The sequence below is a fragment of the Schistocerca americana genome, chromosome 8 (genome assembly GCF_021461395.2).
Source record: "Schistocerca americana isolate TAMUIC-IGC-003095 chromosome 8, iqSchAmer2.1, whole genome shotgun sequence".
Classification (NCBI taxonomy): Eukaryota; Metazoa; Arthropoda; class Insecta; order Orthoptera; family Acrididae; genus Schistocerca; species Schistocerca americana.
Genome location: NC_060126.1, coordinates 405,058,348 through 405,085,611, shown reverse-complemented (window position 1 = coordinate 405,085,611; position 27,264 = coordinate 405,058,348). Strand labels below are relative to the sequence as shown.

The 27,264-nt window shown below is 44.6% G+C and overlaps 1 protein-coding gene across 1 annotated transcript in view; it reads left to right on the top strand.

The window, feature by feature from the left end:
- The first annotated feature begins 1,229 nt into the window (after nt 1–1,229).
- The window catches only part of LOC124545888 (43 kDa receptor-associated protein of the synapse homolog), a 109,917-nt gene continuing 83,882 nt past the window's right edge, over nt 1,230–27,264 (top strand). The window contains exons 1-3 of the mRNA XM_047124847.1: nt 1,230–1,246; nt 5,920–6,127; nt 22,504–22,655. Coding sequence (XP_046980803.1) covers nt 1,230–1,246; nt 5,920–6,127; nt 22,504–22,655 — 377 coding nt within the window. The remainder of the gene's footprint in view (nt 1,247–5,919; nt 6,128–22,503; nt 22,656–27,264) is intronic.

The window sequence follows — 27,264 nt, the reverse complement described above, 5'->3', positions numbered from 1 at the left end:
TTAAGCACCCTGTACACACCCAGTCGATGTCTGGGTATAACTTTTTCTGAATAGCAGCTTCCTGTCATCACCGTAGGACAATAATTGCAACACACATGTATCTACAACACCATACAAAACTGACACCTCATCGGTCGGCTTACTGTTGAGTAATAAATAATCTACAGTTTTAAGCGGGAACCTGAGCGACCAGAATAACACAACTGAAGACTATCACATAGCTTCCCTTGATTACTAATCCTCCTTGATTATTTAGAATCTGGTTCCCAAACATGCAATACTGACCGGTAATTCAGATGCTCATGTCATTTGTGCCATTTCTTGCCCTGCTTACGCATGTTACGTAAGGTAGACAGTGATTTACGTGTAACAGAGGGTACTCGTTTTTGCGTGCGAATCCAGCGTCTTGTATAGTGCGGGTATATCCCAGAGAAATCTTACAGCTTTCTATACAGCAATTCAAAAGACTTAAGGCAGATTAGCTAGGGAGATAATGTGATCATGAGGCAACGGGACGCAGCCTAGCATGGGTTAGAACGGCTGTTGTAATTCCTGCTTAAAACAAATCTGAGATTGAGGTGTCGCGCCTGCATTCCTGCGTGTAGGCAGCTTGGCGCACGGTTGTGCACAGCAGGTCCTCGCTCACCCAAGGCGTTTGTGTTTAGCGTTTTAAATCTACATCTCTGGCACGACAGTTTGCATATAACTGCAGCGTGAGATCATGGCCTTCCTTAGATTCATCTTACTCGTCAGAAGAAGGATACGGTGTGAGCTCGCTGTAGAATTTTCTATTGTCTGGATGCAAGAAATTTCCCGAGAAGACTCCTGTCAGAATTTTGCCGCCTCCTTATGGTGACGCATATCCACAGCATAGTATAGAACTTTAGTTTGAGAGACAAAGATGCAGTATTGTTCTACTTGGTAAATTCCACCATCGAGTTTGACGCTGCGGCCTCTCACTGAACTGAATTAAGAGGATAACCCCCGCCCCCCCCCCCCCCATTTCCCGATGTACCACAATCGTCAGATTTAAATGTTATTGAACTATCATGATAAGTATAAAACACTCGAGTTACGATACGTTTACGTTTTCCGTAACGCCTGAAAGATTTGGAATGATCAGCATTCATTTTTAACTGTGCAAAACCTAGCAGTGAAAATAATATGAGGTGATCACCTACAGTCAGTGAGAGCAGAAGAATGTGTCCTCACTTTACGCTCCATATACCATGTCAATGAGTGGAAGGTGAAACAAGCAGCGAGAGAAAACGGTTTTTGTGGATGCAGGCACGGGCAGAAGCAGAGGCTGCACTATGGGAGGCACCACGAAAAGCCCTTAGGGGTCCCGCGGCGGGTGTCAGCGACCGGACAGGTGACGCGTACTGGAGAACAAGTAACGGGCCACCAGGAGTAGGACAGAAAAAAACTTTAGAAAACTGCGTTTCGGAATTCCAAGTGGATACGAACAAAACCAGTGGTGCAGTTGATCACGTGAACAGCGAGTGGTACACACGTAACATTTAGGTGTCTGGAGCGGACACAAAACGTCCGATTGGCGGAAACGAACTAGGAAGGAGTAAAGTGACGAGATTTCGATGCAGTTTAATGGTAGGGCCCTTGCGATTGGCAGAGAGAGTTTTCACAAAATAAGAGGAACGCTCCTATTGGTCGAAAAAAGTCGTGACATGGAGAACAAAAGAACCCAGATGGGGAAACAGTTCGACTACGAAAAAGACAAGAGAAAAATTTTCACGGACTCTTCTCTGAGCTGGCGTCAAGTGCACAATGGGGCACATAATCTGTACAATGCAGTGGAGAAATTTGTGTGAACACTGCGTCCACTGCGGCTAACATTCAGCTAGATATCAGCTGAAGCGTCGTTGAGCTCCAGCGGATACAGCATGCAGTTAACTTCTGTTAGTACTTTTACTATGAAACGTATTGTCAGTTCTGGATATGTGCCTTACATACATTAATTCTAATGAAGGCAACTCAGCTTTACTTCTGCCAGTACCTCGTAAAGCTGTGAGTACCGGCCGTGAGTCGTGCTTCGGTAGCTCAGATGGTAGAGCACTTGCCTGCGAAAGGCAAAGGTCCCGAGTTCGAGTCTCGGTCGGGCATACAGTTTTAATATGCCAGGAAGTTTCATATCAGCGCACACTCCGATACAGAGTGAAAATCTCATTCTAGATCTAGAATTGATTATAACATAAAAACCCAACCATTCATAATTCATTTTGCTTCACTGCACAGTCATAATCGCCGCAGGAGATTTTTCGCAGCTCCTTTCTTCTTGTGGTAGACAGTCACTGCCCTGGCGCTCGAAGAACAGTGGCGTGCTTGTCCTTTCCAGGCAAAATTAGACAGCATCTTACTGAGCCGGAAACAATTGAGGTGACAGCTCTACAGCCTACACACAACCTTCTAATCAATGCGATCATTCAGTATGTCAATCGGCTCTTATTCTCTAGATGTAGTGGTGTTCGGAAACTAGCCAATCACCAGGAAGCTCACAGTGGCATTAATTACATCCGCGTAAGCAATAGAAGGATTAGACAAAAATACAGAAACTCCAAAGAACAACACATTTCCATGCCTAACAAGATGTAGGAAACCCAGTGGGATTCAAAACACCTTACAGTCGTGTCAGACCGGAGAAATGCAGGTTTTAGAGGGAATATTATAGAATTAAAAGAAAATAGCGCTCGGTCACTAATTTTTAACGTATTAATTGGGTTTCGACACTGCTAGGAGTGTCTTCCTCAGAATTTAAACCAAAGAATGGTGTCTGCGGAAGACACTCCTAGCAGTGTCGAAACCCAGATAATTCGTTAAAAAGTAGTGACCGAGGGCTGTGTTCTTTTAATTGTAACTATTCACGGTCTCTGAACGTGCAGCCATGTACAAAATTTGAAATATTATACCATTATTGCCGCTAAATAGCGGTACGTTCAGGCAACAATGATGGCGGATCACACACCATTCTCTCCAAAGTAGACCACAAATGCTCAATAATATTGATATTTGGTGATTTTGTTGGCCAGGGGGATGAGCCTATCCATCCTCGTGCTCACAAAACCAGTCCTGGACTATGTGAGATTTGTAAACAGTGGCCCTGGAACACAGCAGCATCATTGTGAATCAAATGTACAATGGGATGGATCCGATCGGCCAGAATAGTCACATAATCCTAGACAGTGAGGCGACGCTGGAGAGTAACCATGGCGCCCTTGGAATGCTCCGATATGGCTGCCCCATTCACCACCCAACCTCCGCCATGTTTTACTCTTGTGACTTAAACTGTGCCAGACGTTGGAAACAGTGCAAAATACGACTCATCCGACTATATGACTTTCTTCCACAGCCCAGGTTTTATGGCTTCAGAAATAATTCAAAAGCCAAGATCGCTTAAACACTGTTTACTAGATGACCGGTTTCAGCACACTAAAGGTACCATCTCGGATCTGTGAAGATAGAATGTACAGGATTGAGGGAGGCCTTACATGAGTTACACTATAAACATTACTATTAGTACAGTACTACATACCTGAATGTAGCTTAACATACATAAATCAGTTGGATACAACGATACATGAGGCAGACCAGCTGATATAAAATCATTGTCGCAGAAATAAAAATTAAAAAACAACTGCGACAGACATTTTATATCAGCTGGTCTGCCTCATTTATCGTTGTATCCAACTGATTTATGCATGTTAAGCAACATTCAGGTATGTGGTACTGTACTAATAGTAATGTATATAGTGTAACTTATGTAAACCCTCCCTCAAACCTGTCACGTTATATCTTCATAGATCCGATGATGACACCTTTAGTGTGTTGAAACCCGTCATCTAGTAAACAGTGTTTAAGCGATCTTGGTTTTTGAATTATTTCTACAACAGAGTGATCGCTCCACGACACACTATATGTTCACTGCATTTTATGGCTTCGTCACCACGTTTGGCTGTTATACGGACATTTGCTTCACTGACGTGTGGTTTTCGAATTGCAGCTCGCCCTGCAGTCCCGTGCTTATGGAGGTCCTTTCGCGTTATTTTGCTGCTGACAGCGTTCGTGGGTGCGACATTCAGTCCTGCAGTGACTTTTGATGCTGTCAGCCTCTTACGTTTAGTCACAATCAATTTTAGTAGTCATCCGCCACTATCATTCGACACAGACTTTGTAACTTAGCGGGTGATGTTTTTCAGATTTCCCTGTATACGGTATAAATATTCGGAACGGTGCCTCTTGAATCCACAAACGGTTCGCTACTTGGTTACTATCCACATAGCACCCACTGTCGAGCACCAACAACTTGCCGACGTCCGAATTCACTTAGCTTCGATAGAATGCACTCAGAACTACACGGTACACTGTTGTGAGTACGTACTGAGGGCACTGCACAAATGCCGTCCGTGGCCAAATAAATTTGTATATGCATTCACGTTCAATCATGAATTTTTTACAGTGTTTCCATTTTTTTGTTCAGTCCTGTATATACACTGTCTAGAACTCAAAAATGTTCAGATGTGTGTGAAATCTTATGGGACTTAACTGCTAAGGTCATCAGTCCCTAAGCTTACACACTACTTAAATCATCCTAAGGACAAACACACATACACCCATACCCGAGGGAGGACTCGAACCTCCGCCGGGATCAGACGCACAGTCCATGACTGCAGCGGCCTAGACAGCTCGGCTAATCCCACGCGGCTATATAGAACTGTTGACGTTACTTTTGAAAGAATGAACTTGAAAAATAGTCATATAAATACACGGTAACTAGTTAACAGCACTATGTGGAATCATAACCTCCCCTACGGTCCATTAGAAGACCAACTGCACGGAAGAATCATACGTTCCGATGCTCCACGGTGAATCTCCCGCGATCAACTGGTAAAGACGAGCCTCGGCCGTACTACTGGTTGACGACATAGGCGCTAAGGTCTCCCGGAGACCAATAAGGCCGCAAGTTACGTAAGCCACAGAAGCGACCTATAGCCTGCGACCTCTGGATACGGGACATTCCCGTTACAAGCGGCAGCATCGGGCAATAAGTTCGGACTTTACCTGCGGTTCGAGTCTCCTGCCTGCGAGCGACAATTCAAACTACAAGATGGCTACTAGAGCCGATCACCTGTTTCTATAAAACGGCTCCCATAAACCATAACTTATTGTAGCGCAAGAATAAGGCAGCAAGATTAGCTTTAATTCAGCAGAGATATGTTTTCGACTATCTCACCACTGAACGATAGACGAGTTTGTTTACTTTTTTGTTATTTTTTTTCTTTTCACGGTCATTCAACAGGCTATAAGTGCGAAGAATGACTGAGTATGGTAAGTATAGAAAAATATGTTATTATTTTCACGATGTGTACCTGGTTTAGCGGTAGAGCCGGCCTGTGTGACCGAGCGGTTCTAGGCGCTTCATTCCGGTACCGCGCGACCGCTACGGCCTCAGGCTCGAATCCTGCCTCGGGCATGGATGTGTGTGATGTCCTTATGTTAGTTAGGTTTAAGTAGTTCTAAGTTCTAGAGGACTGATAACCTCAGATGTTACGTCCCATAGTGCTCAGAGCCATTTGAACCATTTAGCGGTAGCGACTTGGGTCAGTAATTTGATTAGTCGTGAGTCCCGGATTCATTCCAAACTACTTATATTTCACCTGACTCAGCTATAAGCCTGTCACAGTTCTCTGTACAAAGTTTTTATCCACTACTCTTTACTCTGCAGCTAATCGTATGACTTTTAGGTCTTGCCAGATTACTTGATTTGTAAGTGTGTACATGCCTATCCCGTTACATTGCACATATGAAATTCCTAATAAAACACATTGGTCAACCATGAAATTTTATTGAGCGCTTTGGTACTGGCGGCGAACGGTTTGTTGTACAGGGGTGTCTGGTGTGTTGCAGCGGAACGGCCAGCCATCAGCTGTCTGCGACGGCGCTGCTGCCATCTCCCGACGGCTCGAGGCACCCTCTGGACGTGTACGAGTTCGCCGAGGAGGACCTGCCGGACGGTCGGCGCGACGGCCGCGGGGGCGGCGGGGGCGGCGGCGGCCTGTGGGAGTGCCTGCTGGGCTGCCGGCACCGGCTCGACCACCAGCTGGCCAGGAGGAAGGTCCGTACCCGCTGCCGCCACCTCACAGCCTCACGAATGCAAGAGCACTAGTATCGACCGCGATCGACGTTTCCTTTCCTTCTCTTTTTTATTTTTTTACGGATTCCGAGTTGTTTCCTTTCTGTCTGACACTCTATCTGCACGGTTGTCACAGTAATCTATCACGATAAATGATGACAACCAAAACAGTTGCATGATAAAGATTTATTAAAATTCTTGACCGAGGTTTCGGTATATATAAATATACCTTCATCAGAAATAAAATATGCTGAACAAGAGGACACTTTCCTTAGAAAAAATTTAGCATCGGAAATGAGAAAGAAAACACACTATAGCTTAAGTAACCGTAAAATTACTAGAGTATTACAGGCACAAAACTTTAAGTCACTTACTAAAATTACATCCTCCAATGGAGATTAATAAAACAATTATGCCAAAGATGTCGTCAGTAGTTAAGACATCATCTCCATTTATACAACATGATTCTGCACACAGGGTCGATGCGAACACAGTTTAGCATCAGTACTTCGCCTATGAACTATCGTGACGAGCGTGTGAAAGCCCTAGGGCAGATAGTTTCGCCGAGAGAGGACGCTTGTGGTATATGCCAGACACTCACGCACATTAAAATCCATGGATACATTGTTGTTGTTGTGGTCTTGAGTCCTGAGACTGGTTTCATGCAGCTCTCCATGCTGCTCTATCCTGTGCAAGCTTCTTCATCTCCCAGTACCTACTGCAACCTACATCCTTCTGAATCTGTTTAGTGTATTCATCTCTTGGTCTCCCTCTACGATGTTTACCCTCCACGCTGCCCTCCAATGCTAAATTTGTGATCCCTTGATGCCTCAGAACATGTGCTACCAACCGATCCCTCATTCTAGTCAAGTTGTGCCACAAACTCCTCTTCTCCCCAATTCTATTCAATACCTCCTCATTAGTTATGTGATCTACCCATCTAATCTTCAGCATTCTTCTGTAGCACCACATTTCGAAAGCTTCTAGTCTCTCCTTGTCCAAACTATTTATCGTCCTTGTTTCACTTCCATACATGGCTACACTCCATACAAGTGCTTTCAGAAACGACTTCCTGACACTTAAACCTATACTCTATGTTAAAAAAATTTTTCCTCTTCAGAAAGGCTTTCCTTGCCATTGCCAGTCTACATTTTATTTCCTCTCTATTTCGACCATCATCAGTTATTTTGCTCCCCAGATAGCAAAACTCCTTTACTTCTGTAAGTGTCACATTCCCTAATCTAATTCCCTCAGCATCACCCGACTTAATTCGACTACATTCCATTATCCTCGTTTTGCTTTTGTTGATGTTCATCTTATATCCTCCTTTCAAGACACTATCCATTCCGTTCAACTGCTCTTCCAAGTCCTTTGCTGTCTCTGACAGAATTACAATGTCATCGGCGAACCTCAAAGTTTTTGTTTCTTCTCCATGAATTTTAATTCCTACTCCGAATTTTTCTTTTGTTTCTTTTACTGCTTGCTCAACATACAGATTGAATAACATCGGGGAAAGGCTACAACCTTGTCTCATTCCCTTCCCAACCACTGCTTCCCTTTCATGCCCCTCGACTCTTACAACTGCCATCTGGTTTCTGTACAAATTGTAAATAGCCTTTCGCTCCCTGTATTTTACCCCTGCCACCTTCAGAATTTGAAAGAGAGTATTTCAGTCAACATTGTCAAAAGCTTTCTCTATGTCTACAAATGCTACAAACGTAGGCTTGACCTTCCTCAATCTAGCTTCTAAGGTAAGTCGTAGGGTCAGTTTTGCCTCACGTGTTCCAACATTTCTATGGAATCCAAACTGATCTTCCCCGAGGTCGGGTTCTACCAGTTTTTCCATTCGTCTGTAAAGAATTCGCGTTAGTATTTTGCAGCTGTGACTTATTAAACTGATTAATCGGTAGTTTTCACATCTGCCAACACCTGCTTCCTTTGGGACTGGAATTATTATATTCTTCTTGAAGTCTGAAGATATTTCGCCTGTCTCATGCATTTTGCTCACCAGATGGTAGAGTTTTGTCAGGACTGGCTCTCCCAAGGCTGTCAGTAGTTCTAATGGAATGTTGTCTACTCCCGGGATCTTGTTTCGACTCAGGTCTTTCAGTGCTCTGTCAAACACTTCACACAGTATCGTATCTCCCGTTTCATCTTCATCTACATTCTCTTCCATTTCCATAATATTGTCGTCAAGAACATCGCCCTCTATATACTCCTTCCACCTTTCTGCTTTCCCTTCTTTGCTTAGAACTGGGTTTCCATCTGGGCTCTTGATTTTCATACAAGTGGCTCTCTTTTCTCCAAACGTCTCTTTAATTTTCCTGTACGCTGTATCTATCTTGCCCATAGTGAGATATGCCTCTACATCCTTACATTTGTCCTCTAGCCATCCCTGCTTAGCCACTTCCTGTCTATTTCATTTTTGAGACGTTTGTTTTCCGTTTTGCCTGCTTCATTTACTGCATTTTTATATTTTCTCCTTTCATCAATTACATTCAATATCTCTTCTGTTACCCAAGGATTTCTACTAGCCCTCGTCTTTTTACCTACTTGATCCTCTGCTGCCTTCGCTACTTCATCTCTCAAAGCTACCCATTCTTCTTCTACTGTATTTCTTTCCCCAATTCCTGTCAATTGTTCCCTTATGCTCTCCCTGAAACTCTGTATAACCTTTGCTTTAGTCAGTTTATCGAGGTCTCATCTCCTTAAATTCCCACCTTTTTACAGTTTCTTCAGTTTTAATCTACTATGTCTATATACTACAAAATATTATTTGTCACATTTCGACGAGGTGCTCTGATGGTCTAGCAGGTAGAGCACCAGACTTGGACAGTGGAGGTCTCGGGATGTCCCGAATAGGGCCGGAGATTCCCACAGATTCCAGTCCCTTCAGAACGCACCCAGGTCCAGTCAGCCTGCTGTGCAGGGCACTACAGAACTGTTTGTGATCGTGTGTCCAAGTTACTGCTATGTTAGTGACAATTTGTCAACAGTGACCAGGAGTGGCATCGAAATGGAGGCATCCCAGCCCATCACTACGAGACTGCCACGCCAGAAGAAAAAATATGACCACAACGTTTACGAAAAGACTATGTAAGATCAGTATGGCCTTATTTTAAAGTTGTTTTTGTAATGCCATTTAGCCTGAAGATGAGGTTTACCTCGAAACATGTCACTAAATAAATAAGCAATACAATAGTTGGCAAAGTTTGTGACTGGTAACGGTAATTAAAAAAAAAAAACATTTACATTTTTCTTGAGACAGTCACGGTCGAAAAATATTGAAAATGGCTTCAAAATATGATATGGTATCCCTTTTCTTCTATTATTTATGAAAACATTCCATTTTCCATGCAGTTCAAGAAGATATCCATCAACATACTTGAAATATGGCAATTCATTCTACGGCATTCCTTTTCGTAACTAAATGATTTAAGTGAATGTAGTGCTCAGAGATTGTCTTTACTATCAATATCTGTTTCTCTGTAGTAGTGTCTGAGATTTCTTGTTTCTTGTCAGTCGTTCCTAAATGATTTTTATCCTACTTATTTGCTATTGAAATGATATGCTCTGCAATAATGTGTGTGTCGTATGTTTTTAATTAATTCCAAGGAGCTCTTTTATGAGTACCGCTTTGTAAATAAAATGTTCGATTCAATACAGGTATGTGTGAACACCATCTAATTTCGGAACTGTTCCTTTGGAAATATTTTATTTTGTATATTCTGGGCTCACTTCCTACTGGACTTCTCTGCCCAAGGTTTTATTTAAAAATAGATTTTCACTATAAACTGAAGTCTAAGAAATATTTGTTGGCAGCAGATTTTAGTCTGTTAACTACTCTTGTATTTTACATGTGAACTCTTGTTTTTGCGTGAGCTCTGATGTCTTCCTCTTTTCTGCCTTTGTAAGTCAGTTCTTTTCTTATTGAGATCATTGCTATGGCATGTCTTCCTTTCTATCATCTTCTATCTGCTAATTATTTTTAAAAATGCTAACGTACTATTTTTAACGAAAACATTCATGTATGTTGTAGAGCACTAAACATGCTTAAAGAAATCAGACGAAAGATATTGCGCCCAAAAGAAAGTAATTTAAGATGCAAGAACAAATTAAAGTTTTACACAAGGAAATACTCTGCTTTACGTCCATAATATTTCAAGAAAGTGATTGGCAGTAGAATATGTAAGGTGCGGCGGGAGTGGGGGGAGGGGGTTTCAGTTGGCCGACATCCACATACTCAGTATGACAGTGACAAGGGTTAGATTAGGTTCCACACAGAGTTCGTTCACACGCTCTCCACTAATGCGCATTTTTTTATTTCACAGTGCAAAATTGTAAAATCTTTATCACTCTTCTGAACACTTTCGCTGCTGGCCTCAGTTATTATATTAACATGAAGTAAACACGTTGGACAATCTTCTTCGTTTCCTTCAGCGTTTGTCCAGCTTGTCTGCAGAGTCCGCTACGTGGGTCTGTTGTCTCCATTTCGCTTTATGACGAGCTGCATCTGGGTTGATTTTCCCGCATTTAAGGTCTCTATGAATCGTATCAGCCCAACGTTGCTAAGGTCCTCCTTTGGGTCTTCTGCTGACGACTTCAAGTGTGTAACCAGCCTTGGCAATAGAGTCATCACCGGCCAGTAAAACATGCCCAAACCATCTAAGACTACTCTCACGCATCTTGTCTTGGATCGGTGCAACACCAAACTGTTTTCTAATACTTTCACTGTAAACGTGATCTAACTAAGTGATGCCCGCTGTCCACCTTAGCATCTTCGTTACCATTACACTTAGGCGGTGTTCTGTTTCAACTCAAGTCGGCCAGCACTCGCAACCATACAAGACGACTGGTCGGATGACAGTGCGATAGATTTTTGATTTTCAATTATCTTTCATCTTACAGTCGCAAGTAACTCCGGTTATTTTTCGCGAATTCATCCAGGCTGCCTAAATTCTGGTGTTGAGCTGCACAATACAATCAACGAAACTGACTCACAACAATTACATTATCGGCTGTAAGTGTAATTTGGAAACATAGTTCTGCTCCAGATTTAGGTCTTGAAACAGAGCTGATGGAAAACTGTTACTTTGGAATTTAGGTTTCCTGCTGCCGTAAGTAATTAATATCTTCAGCAATCCATTAATTTGTGAAAAGCAATACAATTCAGCTGTTATAAACGCCCAGACGTACAGGTAGTTACTTGGAAACCCCTGGCGCAGTGCGATGGACGATCTACAATCACGCTCATAAGAATAGTGCAGATACATGGTGAAACAATGCTGTGGTGGGCGGTTTTCAGGGTTTAAATCACCTCGGGGCATAACCATGCGGTTCATTTGACCTGCGGTCGTCGCACGGTAGCGCTGGCAGCAGTCATATACGCATAGGTGTGTTGGTGCATGTCAGAGTACGGTGCAGCGAGTAAGTGTGCAGACGTTCTCAGACGTGCTAACGGTGACTGTGTGTTGAAAATGGCTCAAAGAACACATATTGATGACATTATGAGGGGTAGAATACTAGGACGACTGGAAGATGGTCAAACACAGCAGGTCGTAGCACGGGCCCTCTGTGTGCCACAAAGTGTGATCTCAAGATTATGGCAACGATTCCAACAGACAGAGGAAACGTGTCCAAGCGCTACACTACGGGACGTCCACAGTGTACAACATCACAAGAAGACCGATATCTCACCATCAGTGCCCGCAGACGGCCACGGAGTACTGCAGGTAGCCACATCGGGACCTTACCGCAGCCACAGGGCAGTTGTCTCCAGACACACAGTCTACAGGCGACTGAATAGACGTGGTTTATTCGCCCGGAGACCTGAAAGGTGCATTCCACTGACCCCTCGTTACAGGACAGCCCGTAACGTCTGGTGTCAAGAACACAGTACATGGTCATGGGAACAGTGGTCCCAGGTTACGTTCAAGGACGAGTCAAGGTATAGTCTGAACAGTGAATATCGCAAGGTTTTCGTCTGGCGTGAACCAGGAACCAGATACTAACCCCTTAATGTACTTGAAACGGACCTGTATGGAGATCGTGGTTTGATGGTGTGGGGTGGGATTACGATTGGTGCACGTACACCCCTGCATGTCTTTGATAGAGGAACTTTAACAGGTCAGGTGTATCGGGACGTCATTTTGCACGAGTATGTCCGCCTTTTCAGGGGTGCAGTGGGTCCTACCTTCCTCCTGATGGATGATAACGCACAGCCCCACCGAGCTGCCATCGTGGAGGAGTACCTTGAAACAGAAGATATAAGGTGAATGGTGTGGCCGGCCTGTTCTCCACACGTGAACCCCATGGAGCGCGTTTGGGATGCTCTCGGTCGACGTATCGCTGCACGTCTTCAAACAACTACGACACTTCAGGAGCTCTGAAAAGCACTGGTGGAAGAATGGGAGGCTATACCACAGCAGCTGCTCGACCACCTGATCCAGAGTATGCCAACCCGTTGTGCAGCCTGTGTACGTGTGCATGGTGATCATATCCCATATTGATGTCAGGGTACATGCGCAGGAAACAGTGGCGTCTTGTAGCACATGTGTTTCGGTACGGTTTTCTCAACTTATCACCAACACCGTGGACTTGCAGATCTGTGTCGTGTGTATTCCCTATGTGCCTATGCTATTAGCGCCATTTTTGTGTGGTGCCACGTTCTGTGGCACCACATTCAGCAGTTATCCTTAATTTATGAGTGTGAGTGTAGTTGGGCCACAGAGAGAGAGAGAGAAGTGTGGCGCCCCCGGCAGACTGCCGGGGCGAGGTAAACGAACGAGACCGGCAGGTGTCAGCGAACGGAGATCCCTCAGGGAATGCTGTCGGAGACAGGGCATAGACGTGACTCACAGTGTTCAGTCGGTAATACGCGGCCGGTATTTTTGGTGCGAAGCGTCAGTCGCTGTCGCCGATCACTATCCAACCAAAAGTATCCGGCGCACTGTATGAAGCGGAATTGACCACTAGATGTCACGAGGAGCTCGCCCGTCAGTGTAAAAGGAGGCGGGGAGTTCAAAATGGCTCTGAGGACTACGGGACTTAACATCTGAGGTCATCAGTCCCCTAGAACTTAGAACTACTTAAACCTAACTAACCTAAGGACATCACACACATCCATGCCCGAGGCAGTATTCGAACCTGCGACCGTAGCGGTCGTGCGGTTCCAGACTGAAGCGCCTAGAACCGTTCGGCCACACCGGCCGGCAGGCGGGAGTGCTGTGTTGTTAATAGAGACGTATCAGAGCAATGGCTCGGTCATAAGAGCGAAGTGAATTCGAAATGGGCTAGTCACTGGAGTAACAAATCAATCAGGCAAATTTCAGTCCTTCTAAGGCTGCCGAGTCGGCTGTAGTAACGTGGCTGTCACGTGGAAACGCAAAGCAACAAATCACAGCTCAACAAAGGCCAGGTAGACTTGCACTGACGAACGTGAACCGACGAATATTGCGTAGGGTGATGGTAAAAAAAATTGCATGTAATCAGCAGAAGGGATCAGTCGTGAGTTACAAAGTGCTGCCAGCAGTCTTTTTGGCTCAGTCACTACTCGTAGGGACGTAAAAAACATAGGGTACGATGGCCGACCAGTTCCTCATAAGAGCACACATTCCTTGCACTTGAGGTGGCGCCAAGAGGAACGTCACTGGACGGTGGCTGACTGGAAACAAGTGATCTGGAGTGGTGAATCGCGCTGTATTCTGTGTCAGTCGGAGGAGGGGCTTGGGTTTGGGGTTTGACGACTGCCTGGGGAAGGTTACGTGCCGTCATGTGTGGTGCCTACAGCGAAATACGGAGGAGGTAGCGTTACGATATGTGCTGCTTCGTCCGAACAAGACACAGTCAGGGCAAAGCACCACAGGCGCAAAGATGCGAGCTGGTGCCAGTGCCATGGAGACTCGCCACTTGCGCGAGTTCCACCAGTGCCGTGGGCGTCATTGAGGATTAAGATATCGACTTACCCTCGGCCAACTGCCGGCCGAGTACAATCCGCCAATGACCGGACGACAACGGTGAGAAGCCTACTCGGAAGACAGAATAGCAGCTCTCGCCCATTTGGTTATAGATCATCGTCCAGGACTGACTTATACAGAGAACGTCGTAATTTAGAAGTCACCAGATAGTTGTTGTATATTGCATTTGCTACGTCCTGTGAAGTTTACCTACGATTGTTTGCACCTAGCATTGAGGGCCCTTTTTTGTGAAGGCCGGCCCGTGCGGCCGTGTGGTTCTAGGCGCTTCAGTCTGGAACCACGGGACCACTACGGTCGCAGGTTCGAATCCTGCCTCGGGCATGGATGTGTGTGATGTCCTTAGGTTAGTTAGGTTTAAGTAGCTCTAAGTTCTAGGGGACTGATGACCACAGATGTTAAGTCTCATAGTGCTCAGAGCCATTTGAACAATTTTTTTTTTTGGTGTTATAATACAAACTACAGACTACAGTATTCAACTAGTCACAAAGATAAGTAAACCTGGCACGAATCCGCCCGCCGGATTTTTGTCGAGGTCCGGTGAACCGGCCAGTCTGTAGATGGTTTTTAGGCAGTTTTCCATCTGCCTCAGCGAATGCGGGCTGGTTCCCCTCATTCCGCCTCAGCTACACTATGTCGGCGATTGCTGCGCAAACAAGTTCTCCACGTACGCCTACACCACCATTACTCTACCACGCAAACATAGGGGTTACACTCGTCTGGTGTGAGATGTTCCCTGGGCGGTCCACCGGGGTCCGAACCGCACAATAACCCTGGGTTCGGTGTGGGGCGGCGGAGGGGTGAAGTGGACTGCGGTAGTCGTCGTGGGGTTGTGGACCACCGCGGCTGCGGTGGGGACGGAGCCTCTCTGTCGTTCCTAGGTCCCAGGTTAACATACAATACAATACCATACAAACCTTTTAAATCATTTGTGTGACTTTCTTACCGATTTGCTGGAGTGTTGTAGAACCTTCGTTCTCCTAACCTGTTACCCGACCCTGTGGCATAGCTGTGTAATAGTGGCAGGGAGAAATTCTCTTAGCAGTGTATTGCACCAGAAGCCGTTTCACGAACTCACAAACTCGGCCTGCTGTAACAGTGGCAACTCCGTCTCCACAGCAGTAGCGACGAGGATTTACAGAACTGGTGACAAGGGTTACAGAAGTATGGGGGTGCTTTTCGTGCTTAGAGTCTGCTCACCTTGTTGCGATTAAGTGAGCGTTAAATATGGGTAGTGATCACTTTTCACTGCACAGTATACTGCGTAAAGTAGAGCATCGGTTGGGAGACTAAGATTTCTTGCTTCAGCGTGACAATGCACCCTGCCATAAAGCAGTATCTGTGAGACAAAGGATTGTGGATTCAGCAGTCCTGAAATGGTTCGATCTGCGAAGTGTCCCGACCTTTTTTAGAGAAGGACGGGGCCCCTCCAGCCCACAAAGACGTGGTGACCAAACCAAAAGTTCTACTGTCACCTCTGTATAACACGTTAGTTTTCGAATCAGGAGTCACAGGATGCGGGCTGTGATGTTGTCCATGCGTCTGGGTAGGATGACTCATTGACATGGTTCATCAGGAGACGGAAAGTGGACGAAAGCGAGCGAAGGGGGACGGTGTGTAAGAGCAGAGAGGAAAAAAGTGGCAAGGCAAGCGCCAAGGGAAAGAAACCTCTGCGACAGTAGGGGCAGTAGCGGCTTGCTAGCTGCGACAGTGCATGCAAGGTGAGGTTATGTTAGTGCGAGGTGTCGTGCATTGTTACCTTTGTCGCTGTGGGTGCTCATTGCAGATGGGTCAGTCCGGGAGCTGCAGCTGGGCTTCTGTGAAGAATTCTCCTGGGCCTTCTGCAGCGGCTGCGTCCCTGTAACAGTCCGAGGTCGTCATACATTAGTGGGGGATCGGCCCTAGATCAGCTAACTGTGTAGGGGGTGTGTGTGGCTGGTTTGCGTGTTGTGTACAGTACGCCTTCCCTGCGGTTGCCTGTTTTCGGCGGGTCAAGCATCTGGGATTGCCAGTAGAGCTGTGTTGCAGGAACTCGCCAGTACTGCTCTGTTAGCGTGCTATGGACCATAGATGTTTAGTTCCTTGCTCATAGTGTCTTTCGACTATTATGTTTCCATCTATGGTTGTGGTCGTAGTTCACCAGAGAAAGGAGAAAGAGTAAACAGGTTGTGCGAGTATTTCGTGTTTCTGTACAGTCGTGTGGAGAGTTTTTGCAATACCTGCAAGAGGGTATGTAGCCGAAATTCCCGGTGAAGATCCGCGGTGCGTGTGTAACGCGGAGCATCGCTTATGATTCTGAGCACTTTTTTCTGTATGAGCTGCAGCCGGCGCAGTGCTACGCCTGTTAAGCATAGGATAAAGTTGTTTGAGCCTCGCGTTTTCTTTGTTGGTCACGTGTTGAATGTGCCACCCCCCCCCCCCCCTCCCCCCAGAGTAGTTTCCGGTTCAGCCAGACACCGAGGTATCTGACCTTCTCACGGAAACGTATTGGGCGTGCATGTAGCGTTATTGAGTTGCAGTGTTGATGTTTGCGCAGTAGTTTCGGTCTTCTAATGAACAGAACGGCTTCGCACTTAACGACGTTTACTCTAACACGCCATTTCACCAAACAGGGTCCCGACCTGATTCCAATGGAACACATTTGGGATGAGTTAGAACGTCGAATTCGTTCCAAAGCCATGCGTCCAACCTTCTCAGATTTCGGCTCTTGAAGAAGAATGTGGTGGCATTCCTCCACAGACATTCAGACACCCCACTGAAAGTGTCCACAGCAGAGATCAAGTCGTCATGGAGTCGAAGACTGGATACATCCCATATTAATATCCACTAAAAGATGCCGCAGTATTTCGATCAGATAGTGTACTGTCATCAGTTTTGTGGACTCACCTCTACAGTCATGCAACACGTAAAACCACTATTAGACACAGTATTTCAAGCCGAATCACATGAAATGAGATGAATTGGCAGTACCGCACCACGGATAATTTGTTACAGTTTTTCTAGAGCAGTAAATTCAGTAAATCATTAAAATTAACAGCGCCTAAAATAAGTAACCTCCCCCCATGAACCATGGACCTTGCCGCTGGTGGGGAGGCTTGCGTGCCTCAGCGATACAGATGGCCGTACCGTAGGTGCAACCACAACGGAGGGGTATCTGTTGAGAGGCCAGACAATCGTGTGGTTCCTGAAGAGGGGCAGCAGCCTTTTCAGTAGTTGCAGGGCCAACAGTCTGGATGATTGACTGATCTGTCCTTGTAACACTAACCAAAACGAACGTGCTGTGCTGGTACTGCGAACGGCTGAAAGCAAGGGGAAACTACAGCCGTAATATTTCCTGATGGCATGCAGCTTTACTGTATGATTAAATGATGATGGCGTCCTCCTAGGTAAAATATTCCGAAGGTAAAATAGTCTCCTATTTGGATCTCCTGGTGGGGATTGCTCAAGCGGACGTCGTTATCAGGAGACAGAAAACTGGCGTTCTACGGATCGGAGCGTGGAATGTCAGATCCCTTAATCGGGCACGTAGGTTAGAAAATTTAAAAAGGGAAATGGATAGGTTAAAGTTAGATATAGTGGGAATTAGTGAAGTTCGGTGGCAAGAGGAACAAGACTTTTGGTCAGGTGAATAAAGGGTTATAAAAACAAAATCAAATAGGGGTAATGCAAGAGTAGGTTTAATAATGAATAAAAAAATAGGAGTGCGGGTAAGCTACTACAAACAGCATAGTGAACGCATTATTGTGGCCAAGATAGAAACGGAGCCCACGCCTACCACAGTAGCTCTGCAGATGATGAAGAAATTGATGAAATGTATGATGAGATCAAAGAAATTATTCACACAGTGAAGGGAGACGAAAATTTAATAGTCATGGGTGACTGGAATTCAATAGTAGAAAAATGGAGAGAAGGAAATGTAGTAGATGAATATGGATTGGGGGAAAGAAATGAAAGAGGAAGCCGCCTGGTAGAATTTTGTACAGATCATAATTTAATCATAGCTAACACTTGGTTCAAGAACCATAAAAGAAGGTTGTATACATGGAAGAAGCCTGGAAACTGCAGACACTGCAAAAAGGTGGCAATTTAAGGAGATGGGACCTGGATAAACTGACTAAACCAGAGGTTGTACAGAGTTTCACGGAGATCATAAGGGAACAATTGACAAGAATGGGGGAAAGAAATACAGTAGATGAAGAATGTGTAGCTTTGAGAGATGAAGTAGTGAAGGCAGCAGAGGATCAAGTAGGTAAAAAGACGAGGGCTAGTAGAAATGCTTGGGTAACAGAAGAAATATTGAATTTAATTGATGAAAGGAGAAAATATAAAACTGCGGTAAATGAAGCAGGCAAAAAGGAATACAAACGTCTCAAAGATGAATTCGACAGGAAGTGAAAAATGGCTGAGCAGGGATGGCTAGATGACAAATGTAAGGATGTAGAGGCTTATCTCACTAGGGATAGACAACATTCCATTAGAACTACTGACGGCTGTTGGAGAGCCTGTCCTGACAAAACTCTACCATCTGGTGAGCAAGATGTATGAGATAGGCGAAATGCCCTCAGACTTCAAGAAGAATATAATAATTCCAATCCCAAAGAAAGCAGGTGTTGACAGATGTGAAAATTACCGAACTATCAGTTTAATAAGTCACAGCTGCAAAGTACTAACGCGAATTCTTTACAGACGAATGGAAAAACTGGTCGAAGCCGACCTCGTAGAAATATTGGAACACGTAAGGCAATACTGACCCTACGACGTATCTTAGAAGAAAGATTAAGGAAAGGAAAACCTACGTTTCTAGCATTTGTAGACTTAGAGAAAGCTTTTGACAATGTTGACTGAAATACTCTCTTTCAAATTCTGAAGGTGGCAGGGGTAAAATACAGGGAGCGAAAGGCTATTTACAATTTGTACAGAAACCAGGTGGCAGTGATAAGAGTCGAGGGACATGAAAGGGAAGCAGTGGTTGGGAAGGGAGTGAGACAGGGTTGTAGCCTCTCCCCGATGTAATTCAATCTGTATATTGAGCAAGCAGTAAAGGACACAAAAGAAAATTTCGGAGTAGGAATTACAATCCATGGAGAAGAAATAAAAACTTTGAGGTTCGCCGATGGCATTGTAATTCTGTCAGAGACAGTAAAGGACCTCCAAGAACAACTGAACGGAATGGACAGTGTCTTGAAAGGAGGATATAAGATGAACGTGAACAAAATCAAAACGAGGATAATGGAATGTAGTCGATTTAAGTCGGGTGATGCTGAGGGAATTTGGTTAGGAAATGAGACACTTAAAGTAGTAAAGGAGTTCTGCTATTTGGGGAGCAAAATAACTGATGATGGTCGAAGTAGAGAGGATATAAAATGTAGACTGGCAGTGGCAAGGAAAGCATTTATGAAGAAGAGAAATTTGTTAACATCGAGTATAGATTTAAGTGTCAGGAAGTTGTTTCTGAGAGTATTTGTATGGAGTGTAGCCATGTGTGGAAGTGAAACGTGGACGATAAATAGTTTGGACAAGAAGAGAATAGAAGCTTTCGAAATGTGGTGCTACAGAAGAATGCTGAAGATTAGATGGGCAGATCACTTAACTAATGAGGAGGTATTGAATACAATTGGGGAGAAGAGGAGTTTGTGGCACAACTTGACTAGAAGAAGGGATCGGTTGGTATGACATGGTCTGAGGCATCAAGGGATCACCAATTTAGTACTGGAGGGTAGAAATCGTAGTGGGAGACCAAGAGATGAATACACTAAGCAGATTCAGAAGGATGTAGGTTGCAGTAGATACTGGGAGATGAAGAAGCTTGCGCAGGATAGAGTAGCATGGAGAGCTGCATGAAACAAGTCTCAGGACTGAAGACCACAACAACAACAAAATAAGTAACATGCTATATTCAGAGAGACGGTCGGATCCAGCTGAGCTAATGCTACTTAATGATGCTATGGAAATTCGCTTAACAATTATGGTTTAGCTGCCAGTCATGCTTAATTACTGTTCATTAATAAAATTAAGCAGTGCTAATTACACATTCCCCAGGTACGCAAATGCAGCGGCCTAGGGAGTGATACTGTACAGTCATACTATAACGTATATTTATGTGTTGTTTCCCTTTAAAAAACGTAAACAATACGACAAAAAAGATTCAGATAAACGCCAGCATATAAAGCGATGTTAAAGTGGATGCCACACATTTTATGATAGGAGCTGTGGTTGAGAAGATACATACAAGAAACTGCTGGAAACGATTGTTACTTCAGAACCAGTTAAATAAAGTACGTCGTGTTTGGTGTTGACGAGTGCCAAATTCAGTCATAAAGAAGCTGATACTTTGTTTTCTGTATGCGGTCGATTTTAAGAATTATTTCAGTTCATGTGTTCTGAGCTAGACATCGTCCATCCCTTTTACTGATGTGGAGTTATCGACCGCAAATAAGGATCGTGTGTAGAAGTGCTTGACGTTCCCTCATCGGCTGGTTTCGTGTGACGCTAGTTTGTGTAAAAGTGTGAGAGGTGCGTGGCAGTACGTTTCCATGATAGACAATTTTTGTTGATTTCTATCACATAGAAAATTCTGCACTTCTGCCGTTGCGGTACACAGAAAATTTCGCCAAGTTTCAAGCTGCGATACCTTAACTCCTTTCGGCGGTCATACGACAGATTTCAGCCATAGACGTGACTTTTTGTCTGGGAGGCTCTCTCTAACCGAATCGAAATTCCTAGACTTGTGCAGTTGTTGCTGGGCGACTCGTGTATAAAATCAGCAGGTTCGCACAGGTAGGACTTCAACATTTTTGTCGATCGAACATTTAGTGTAGACACGCTTCGATGCTGTCGGACTTTGATTATTATTGCGTTTCGTGCCACCACTATTATTGAGAACTACAGTCTTTCAATCAACGGAATTATTCGTTTAAAGCACAAACCTTTGTGTGACGCCGCTGTCCCTTAATTATTACTGAACTTTGTATAAAACTGGAACCTACTGCACCGGATTGTGGCCTCTCCTGAGACATAACCAAGAAGATGTCGATGGAACTATAATGCACATTCGTTCCAGGCCACACATAGAAGGATGCCATGTTGATCGTGTGACTGGGCACCAAAGGATAGTTGGGAACGAGCGAGTTTGCCTTTGTAGAGCTTCTCGTCAAGTATGTCAATGACTGTACACTCAAGCCCAAAAATTTTGATACGAAGTTTTTATAAATTAACTTGGGAGTAGAGTTGCTGATCGTAAGCTGAGATAAAACGAATGAAAGTATTTAGATAAAGAAAAATTGTTTGCTCCAGAGAACAAATCAACTTTAAAGAGAAACTCAAATCTGATTGACAGACATCAGTGCAAAGCTAATTAGTGGTACCACGTCTGTACGTATTCTATAGCCGCATCTGCTCTCAGATCACGTAACTACAGGACGTGAATAACGATAATAATGTTACTACTAATGAACTTTGAGTGTATATATCACGTTGCTACTGTAATTACTTTTAATAAAGATGCAAATGATAATGCCTTTACGTTGAAGTGCTCAAAAACTTACGTTCACAGCTGTAATATTTCCTAGTCTAATTAGAACTTTTAATTCTGCTTCATTATTTGCAATCACAAAAATGGTGCAACGCTCAAATACTGCGTACTGGTTGAGAAACAGATAGTTCTACAGCGTGAAATAGAGGGACCTTTTTAAAAAATTATTACCAAATCTTTGATTTATAATTGAAGTTATTTTTAATTTATTTTAATAATGGCCCAATAAACTGTAGACCTCTTAGTTTTGGCAATTGAATCGAAACTAGGATTGACTTTAGTTTAGTGGTTTTCGACGTCCATCGAAAACAAATGCTTCGATCCCAAAATTATTTTTTTCTTGGTGTATGATTGAAACACAGCTCAATTACTTTAACATCTAAGAATTTTTACTTATGAATATTAATCAATGGTGTATCGTCACCTACTACCAAGTCCGCTAGACGATCAATTGAAATAAATGGCAGAGCCACATAGCTGGTATTAAAGTGTACAGCAAATCCTGCTAGATAAGAAAGTAGAAGTCCAGTTTGACAATCTAGCAATCACTAATATTGTCGCTGTAAAGCGACTGCCAAGTCCTTATAGAAATTTTACAGGTTTTATACGTTTCGTGCTATTATATTTCAGTGCTCAGTTTCAGTAAAGCACAAGTTATGTTTATTTTACAACATTGTTCTTACATATCATTTGTGATCATCATAGACAAAAATATTTGCCAACAGGCCGCATATTTCCGTTTGACACTCGACTTAGCAAGTACTTGGCATCTGACAGGGCGGACCAGTATTTGGTTCTTGAAGAAGTGTGTGCAAAAGCAGCTCGTAGAATACATGTGACGACTCTTTTTACAGGTGGAGCAGGGACTGCGGTTGTACAATCAGCACAAGCAGCAGGCGGCTGTTCGCAAGTGGCGGAGCGCGCTCAAGCGCATGCGCAGAAGGGACGACAAGTTCACGCTGCTCGGCTACCTCTACCAGGCCTACATGGACTGGGGCAAGTACAGGTGAGCAGCAGCCGCTGGCCTATGGCAGAGAACAGTTACGAACATGCGCAGTAGAGACGACTAGAGTGCTGCTAGGCTACATCATCACCTTACACGGATGGGGTCAAAAACAAGTGCGCAGGAGACATTGCGTTTCTGTTCCTTCTCTCCCCTCTGAGGATGGCCTTGACATACCAAACAGCACTATTTCCTACTCTCTCTGAAGTTTTCAGTGGCATGTACGTCCCACTACATACAAATTATGTACAAGCCGGCAGAATTACTGTGGTGTGTAGTAACGTATCAAAACATTATTTACGATGTAAAAGGTAACACGTTTAGTTAATTGAGACATTCTTGGATCGGAAAAGATGGTGATTTGATTTCATTTTCTTGAAACAGGCACACTGTGCCACTTATAAATACGAGGTGCATTCAAGTACTAAGGCCTCCGACTTTTTTTCTTGGGACTGGAAAGAGATAGAAACATGCGCATTGTTTTAAAATGAGGCCGCGTACATTGTCAATACGTCCCAGAGATGGCAGCACCGTATGGCAGATGGAATTTTACCGCCAGCTGCGAGAATGAGAACTGTTTTAAATACTTAAAATGGCGACGTTTTCCTTACTTGAACAGAGTGCAATCATTCGTTTTCTGAATTTGCGTGGTGTGAAACCAATTGAAATTCATCGACAGTTGAAGGAGACATGTGGTGATGGAGTTATGGATGTGTCGAAAGTGCATTCGTGGGTGCGACAGTTTAATGAAGGCAGAACATCGTGTGACAACAAACCGAAACAACCTCGGGCTCGCACTAGCCAGTCTGACGACACAATCGAGAAAGTTGAGAGAATTGTTTTGGGGGATCGCCGAATGACTGTTGAACAGATCGCCTCCAGAGTTGGCATTTCTGTGGGTTCTGTGCACACAATCCTGCATGACGACCTGAAAATGCGAAAAGTGTCATCCAGGTGGGTGCCACGAATGCTGACGGACGACCACATGGCTGCCCGTGTGGCATGTTACCAAGCAATGTTTACGCGCAACGACAGCATGAATGGGACTTTCTTTTCGTCGGTTGTGACAACGGATGAGACGTGGATGCCATTTTTCAATCCAGAAACAAAGCGCCAGTCAGCTCAAAGGAAGCACACAGATTCACCGCCACCAAAAAAATTTCGGGTAACCTCCAGTGCTGAAAAAATGATGGTGTCCATGTTCTGGGACAGCGAGGGCGTAATCCTTACCCATTGCGTTCCAAAGGGCACTACGGTAACAGGTGCATCCTACGAAAATGTTTTGAAGGACAAATTCCTTCCTGCACTGCAACAAAACGTCTGGGAAGGGCAGCGCGTGTGCTGTTTCACCAAGACAACGCACCCGCACATCGAGCTAACGTTACGCAACAGTTTCTTCGTGATAACAACTTTCAAGTGATTCCTCATGCTCCCTACTCACCTGACCTGGCTCCTAGTGACTTAAGGCTTTTTCCAACAATGAAAGACACTCTCCGTGGCCGCACATTCACCAGCCGTGCTGCTATTGCCTCAGCGATTTTCCAGTGGTCAAAACAGACTCCTAAAAAAGCCTTCTCCGCTGCCATGGAATCATGGCGTCAGCGTTGTGAAAAATGTGTACGTCTGCAGGGCGATTACGTCGAGAAGTAACGCCAGTTTCATCGATTTCGGGTGAGCAGTTAATTAGAAAAAAAATCGGAGGCCTTAGAACTTGAATGCAGCTCGTAGATGCGGCCCACTTTGATCGCTCACAGCCTTCTGTGTATCCATTCCACAGTCGGCAGTATTTTTCTCCAAATTCCAAAAGCATCCCACTACATGTAGCAGTACACAAATTTGAGATATAGGCGTCCCATAGCTGAAACCTGGATATTAGTTTAGTAGGAAATATGTGTCCCATAAACCAGAAAAGGCTTAGGCTGCAGCAGGATCATCAGAGTCGGTTCGCCGTATTACATATGAAAGAAAAATTTGTACAGCATGTATTACGAGGGTTGCCCAGAAAGTAATACATCGCATTTTTTTCTGAGCCGTAAACAATACTACGAATGCGAAACGCTACGTTTGTATTATTTGATGTCTCCTGAGTGAGCGCGCCAATTTTCTTCACTTCCGACAGATAGCGTAGCTGCGGGACAGTTTCAAAATAGCGTCTGTAGGTGATGTACGTTACAAGCAACGTGCCGTCATTGAGTTTCTTACTGCAGTGAAAGAAACTGTGGGGAATATTCACATGGAGCATCTGCAGTCAACGGATGTACGGTTAGTTAGTGCGCAGCTCGTAGTCAAGTGGCTAGCGTTGCTGCATCCGGATCACGGAGTTCGATTCCCGGCCTTGTTCTGGATTTTCTATGTCTGGGGACTGGGTGTTTGTGTTTTCATCATCGTCATCATTCGTGACAGTGGCTTGACTGGATTGTGTTAAAAATTGGCCTGTGTAAAAATTGGAACTTTGTACGGGCGCTGATGACCGAGCAGTTGAGCGCCCTACAAACTAAACATCATCATCAGACGTGCAGTTAGTCGGTGGGTACGGATGAGGTCATCAGAAGGCGGTTCTGCGAAGCTCCACGATTTTCAGTGGTCGGGGAGACCATCCACGGCTGTCACACCTGACACACTTGACCTACCCCCCTCGGATTTCCACTTGTTTGGGCCATTAAAAGATGTCATTCGTCGAAGACATTTTGAGGACGATGAGGAGGTGATTCACACAGTGAAGCAGTGGCTCTGGCACCAGGACAAGGATTGGTACCGGCAGGGCATACGCGCTCTTCTTTCCCACTGGAGGAAGGTCATAGAACGGGATGGACATTACGTGGATAAATAGGGTGTAAATAAAAAGCATTATTTGATGTGTGTAATTTTCATTATGTTCAATAAAGAATTGTTGGAAATGTATGAAGAAAGTAACTGTTCTCGAAAGAACAGATACCATTGATGACCGTGCAGCTTCTCTAGAATAAATGATAATTAAATGAAACCCTCAACTGCCGACAGGTGTTGTTAATATACCTCGATGGGGACAGCAAAAAATGTGTGCCCCGACCGGGACTCGAACCCGGGAACTCCTGCTTACATGGCAGACGCTCTACCCATCCTTTTTTTTAGTCTCATTTTGTTCGCTGCATCTTCTCGGGGCGGACGTCGTAAGAAATCCGTTTTAAGTTCGTTGCTGATCGATTAACTCAGTTTTTTATTACGGATGGCAGCTAACCCTCTGACCGAACACGCTGAGCTACCGTGCCGGCAATGATAATTAAATGAAACCCTCAATCCATCTGAGCTACCGAGGACACACATGAATAGCGCGACTGCAGGGACTTATCCCTTGCACGCTTCCCGTGATACCCACATTCCCAAATGTCCACAATCTACATACGTAATGTATCTAATAGATATTTGCCCATCCACTCATTACTCGCGCACACTAAGATGACGATTCCTGTAAGAGTTCGGGCAACCTGTGCGCATTCACACAGGTGAAGGTCAGTGGCTGGATAGATAGTAGCTGTTCTCGAAAGAACAGATACCACTTATGACCGTGCAGCTTCTCTAGAATAAATGATAATTAATTGAAATCCTCAGATGCCGATAGGTGTTGCTGATATACCTCGATGTGGACAGCTGAAACTGTGTGCCTCGGTGGCTCAGATGGATTGGCCGGCACGGTAGCTCAGAGTGCTCGGTCGGAGGGTTAGCTACCCTCTGTAATAAAAAAAAAAACTGAGTGAACGGATCAACAAAGAACTTAAATGGGTGTAATCGGGCGTCTGCCCCGAACAAATTCAACGAATAATGGAGGACAAAATGAGATTAAAAAAAAGATGGATAGAGCGTCTGCCATGTAAGCAGGAGATCCCGGGTTCGAGTCCCAGTCGGGGCACACATTTTTCGGCTGTCCCCATCGAGGTATATCAACAAAACCTGTCGGCAGGTGAGGGTTTCAATTAATTATTAATATTTGGAAAAGTGTGGTGCATCACCTTCTGGGCAACCCTCGTAGAACTTTGTATGTTACTAACAGCTTTGATCGTAAGGAACGGGTTCTTCCCTGATAATAGGAGCTTATATCCAGCACCCCAGCTGGACTGGGATCCGGGAGCCACGGGTACTATTTTTCTAACCGCACGAGACTTATTTGAACCAGTCCAGAAAAAAATCTGTGTTAGAAGCGCATAGATGAATCGCAAGTACAGTACTGGTGTTGGAGGGTTGTTCGCTGCCAACCGTGATCAACCGTGAATACACCTGATGTAGAAAGATTGCTTGTATTACAAAGACAAGTATGCCACTGGTGTTGATGATTCTAGCACTGTACAGGGAAAGTGTTTGAGAGCGTGCCACGAAAAGTGCATCCACATTACCAGGTGTCCGCAGCTAGTGATCTAGTGGCTAGCGTTGCTGCCTCTATATCACGTGGTCCCGGGTTTGATTTCCGACCGGGTTGGGATTTTCTCTGCCCGGCGACTGGGTGTTTGTGTTGTCCTCATCATTTCATCATCATCATCATCATTCGTGACGGTGGCTAGACTGGACTGTGTTAAAAATTGGACAGTGAAAAAATTGGGATACGGGTGCTGGTGACCTCGCGGTTGAGCGCCCCACAAAC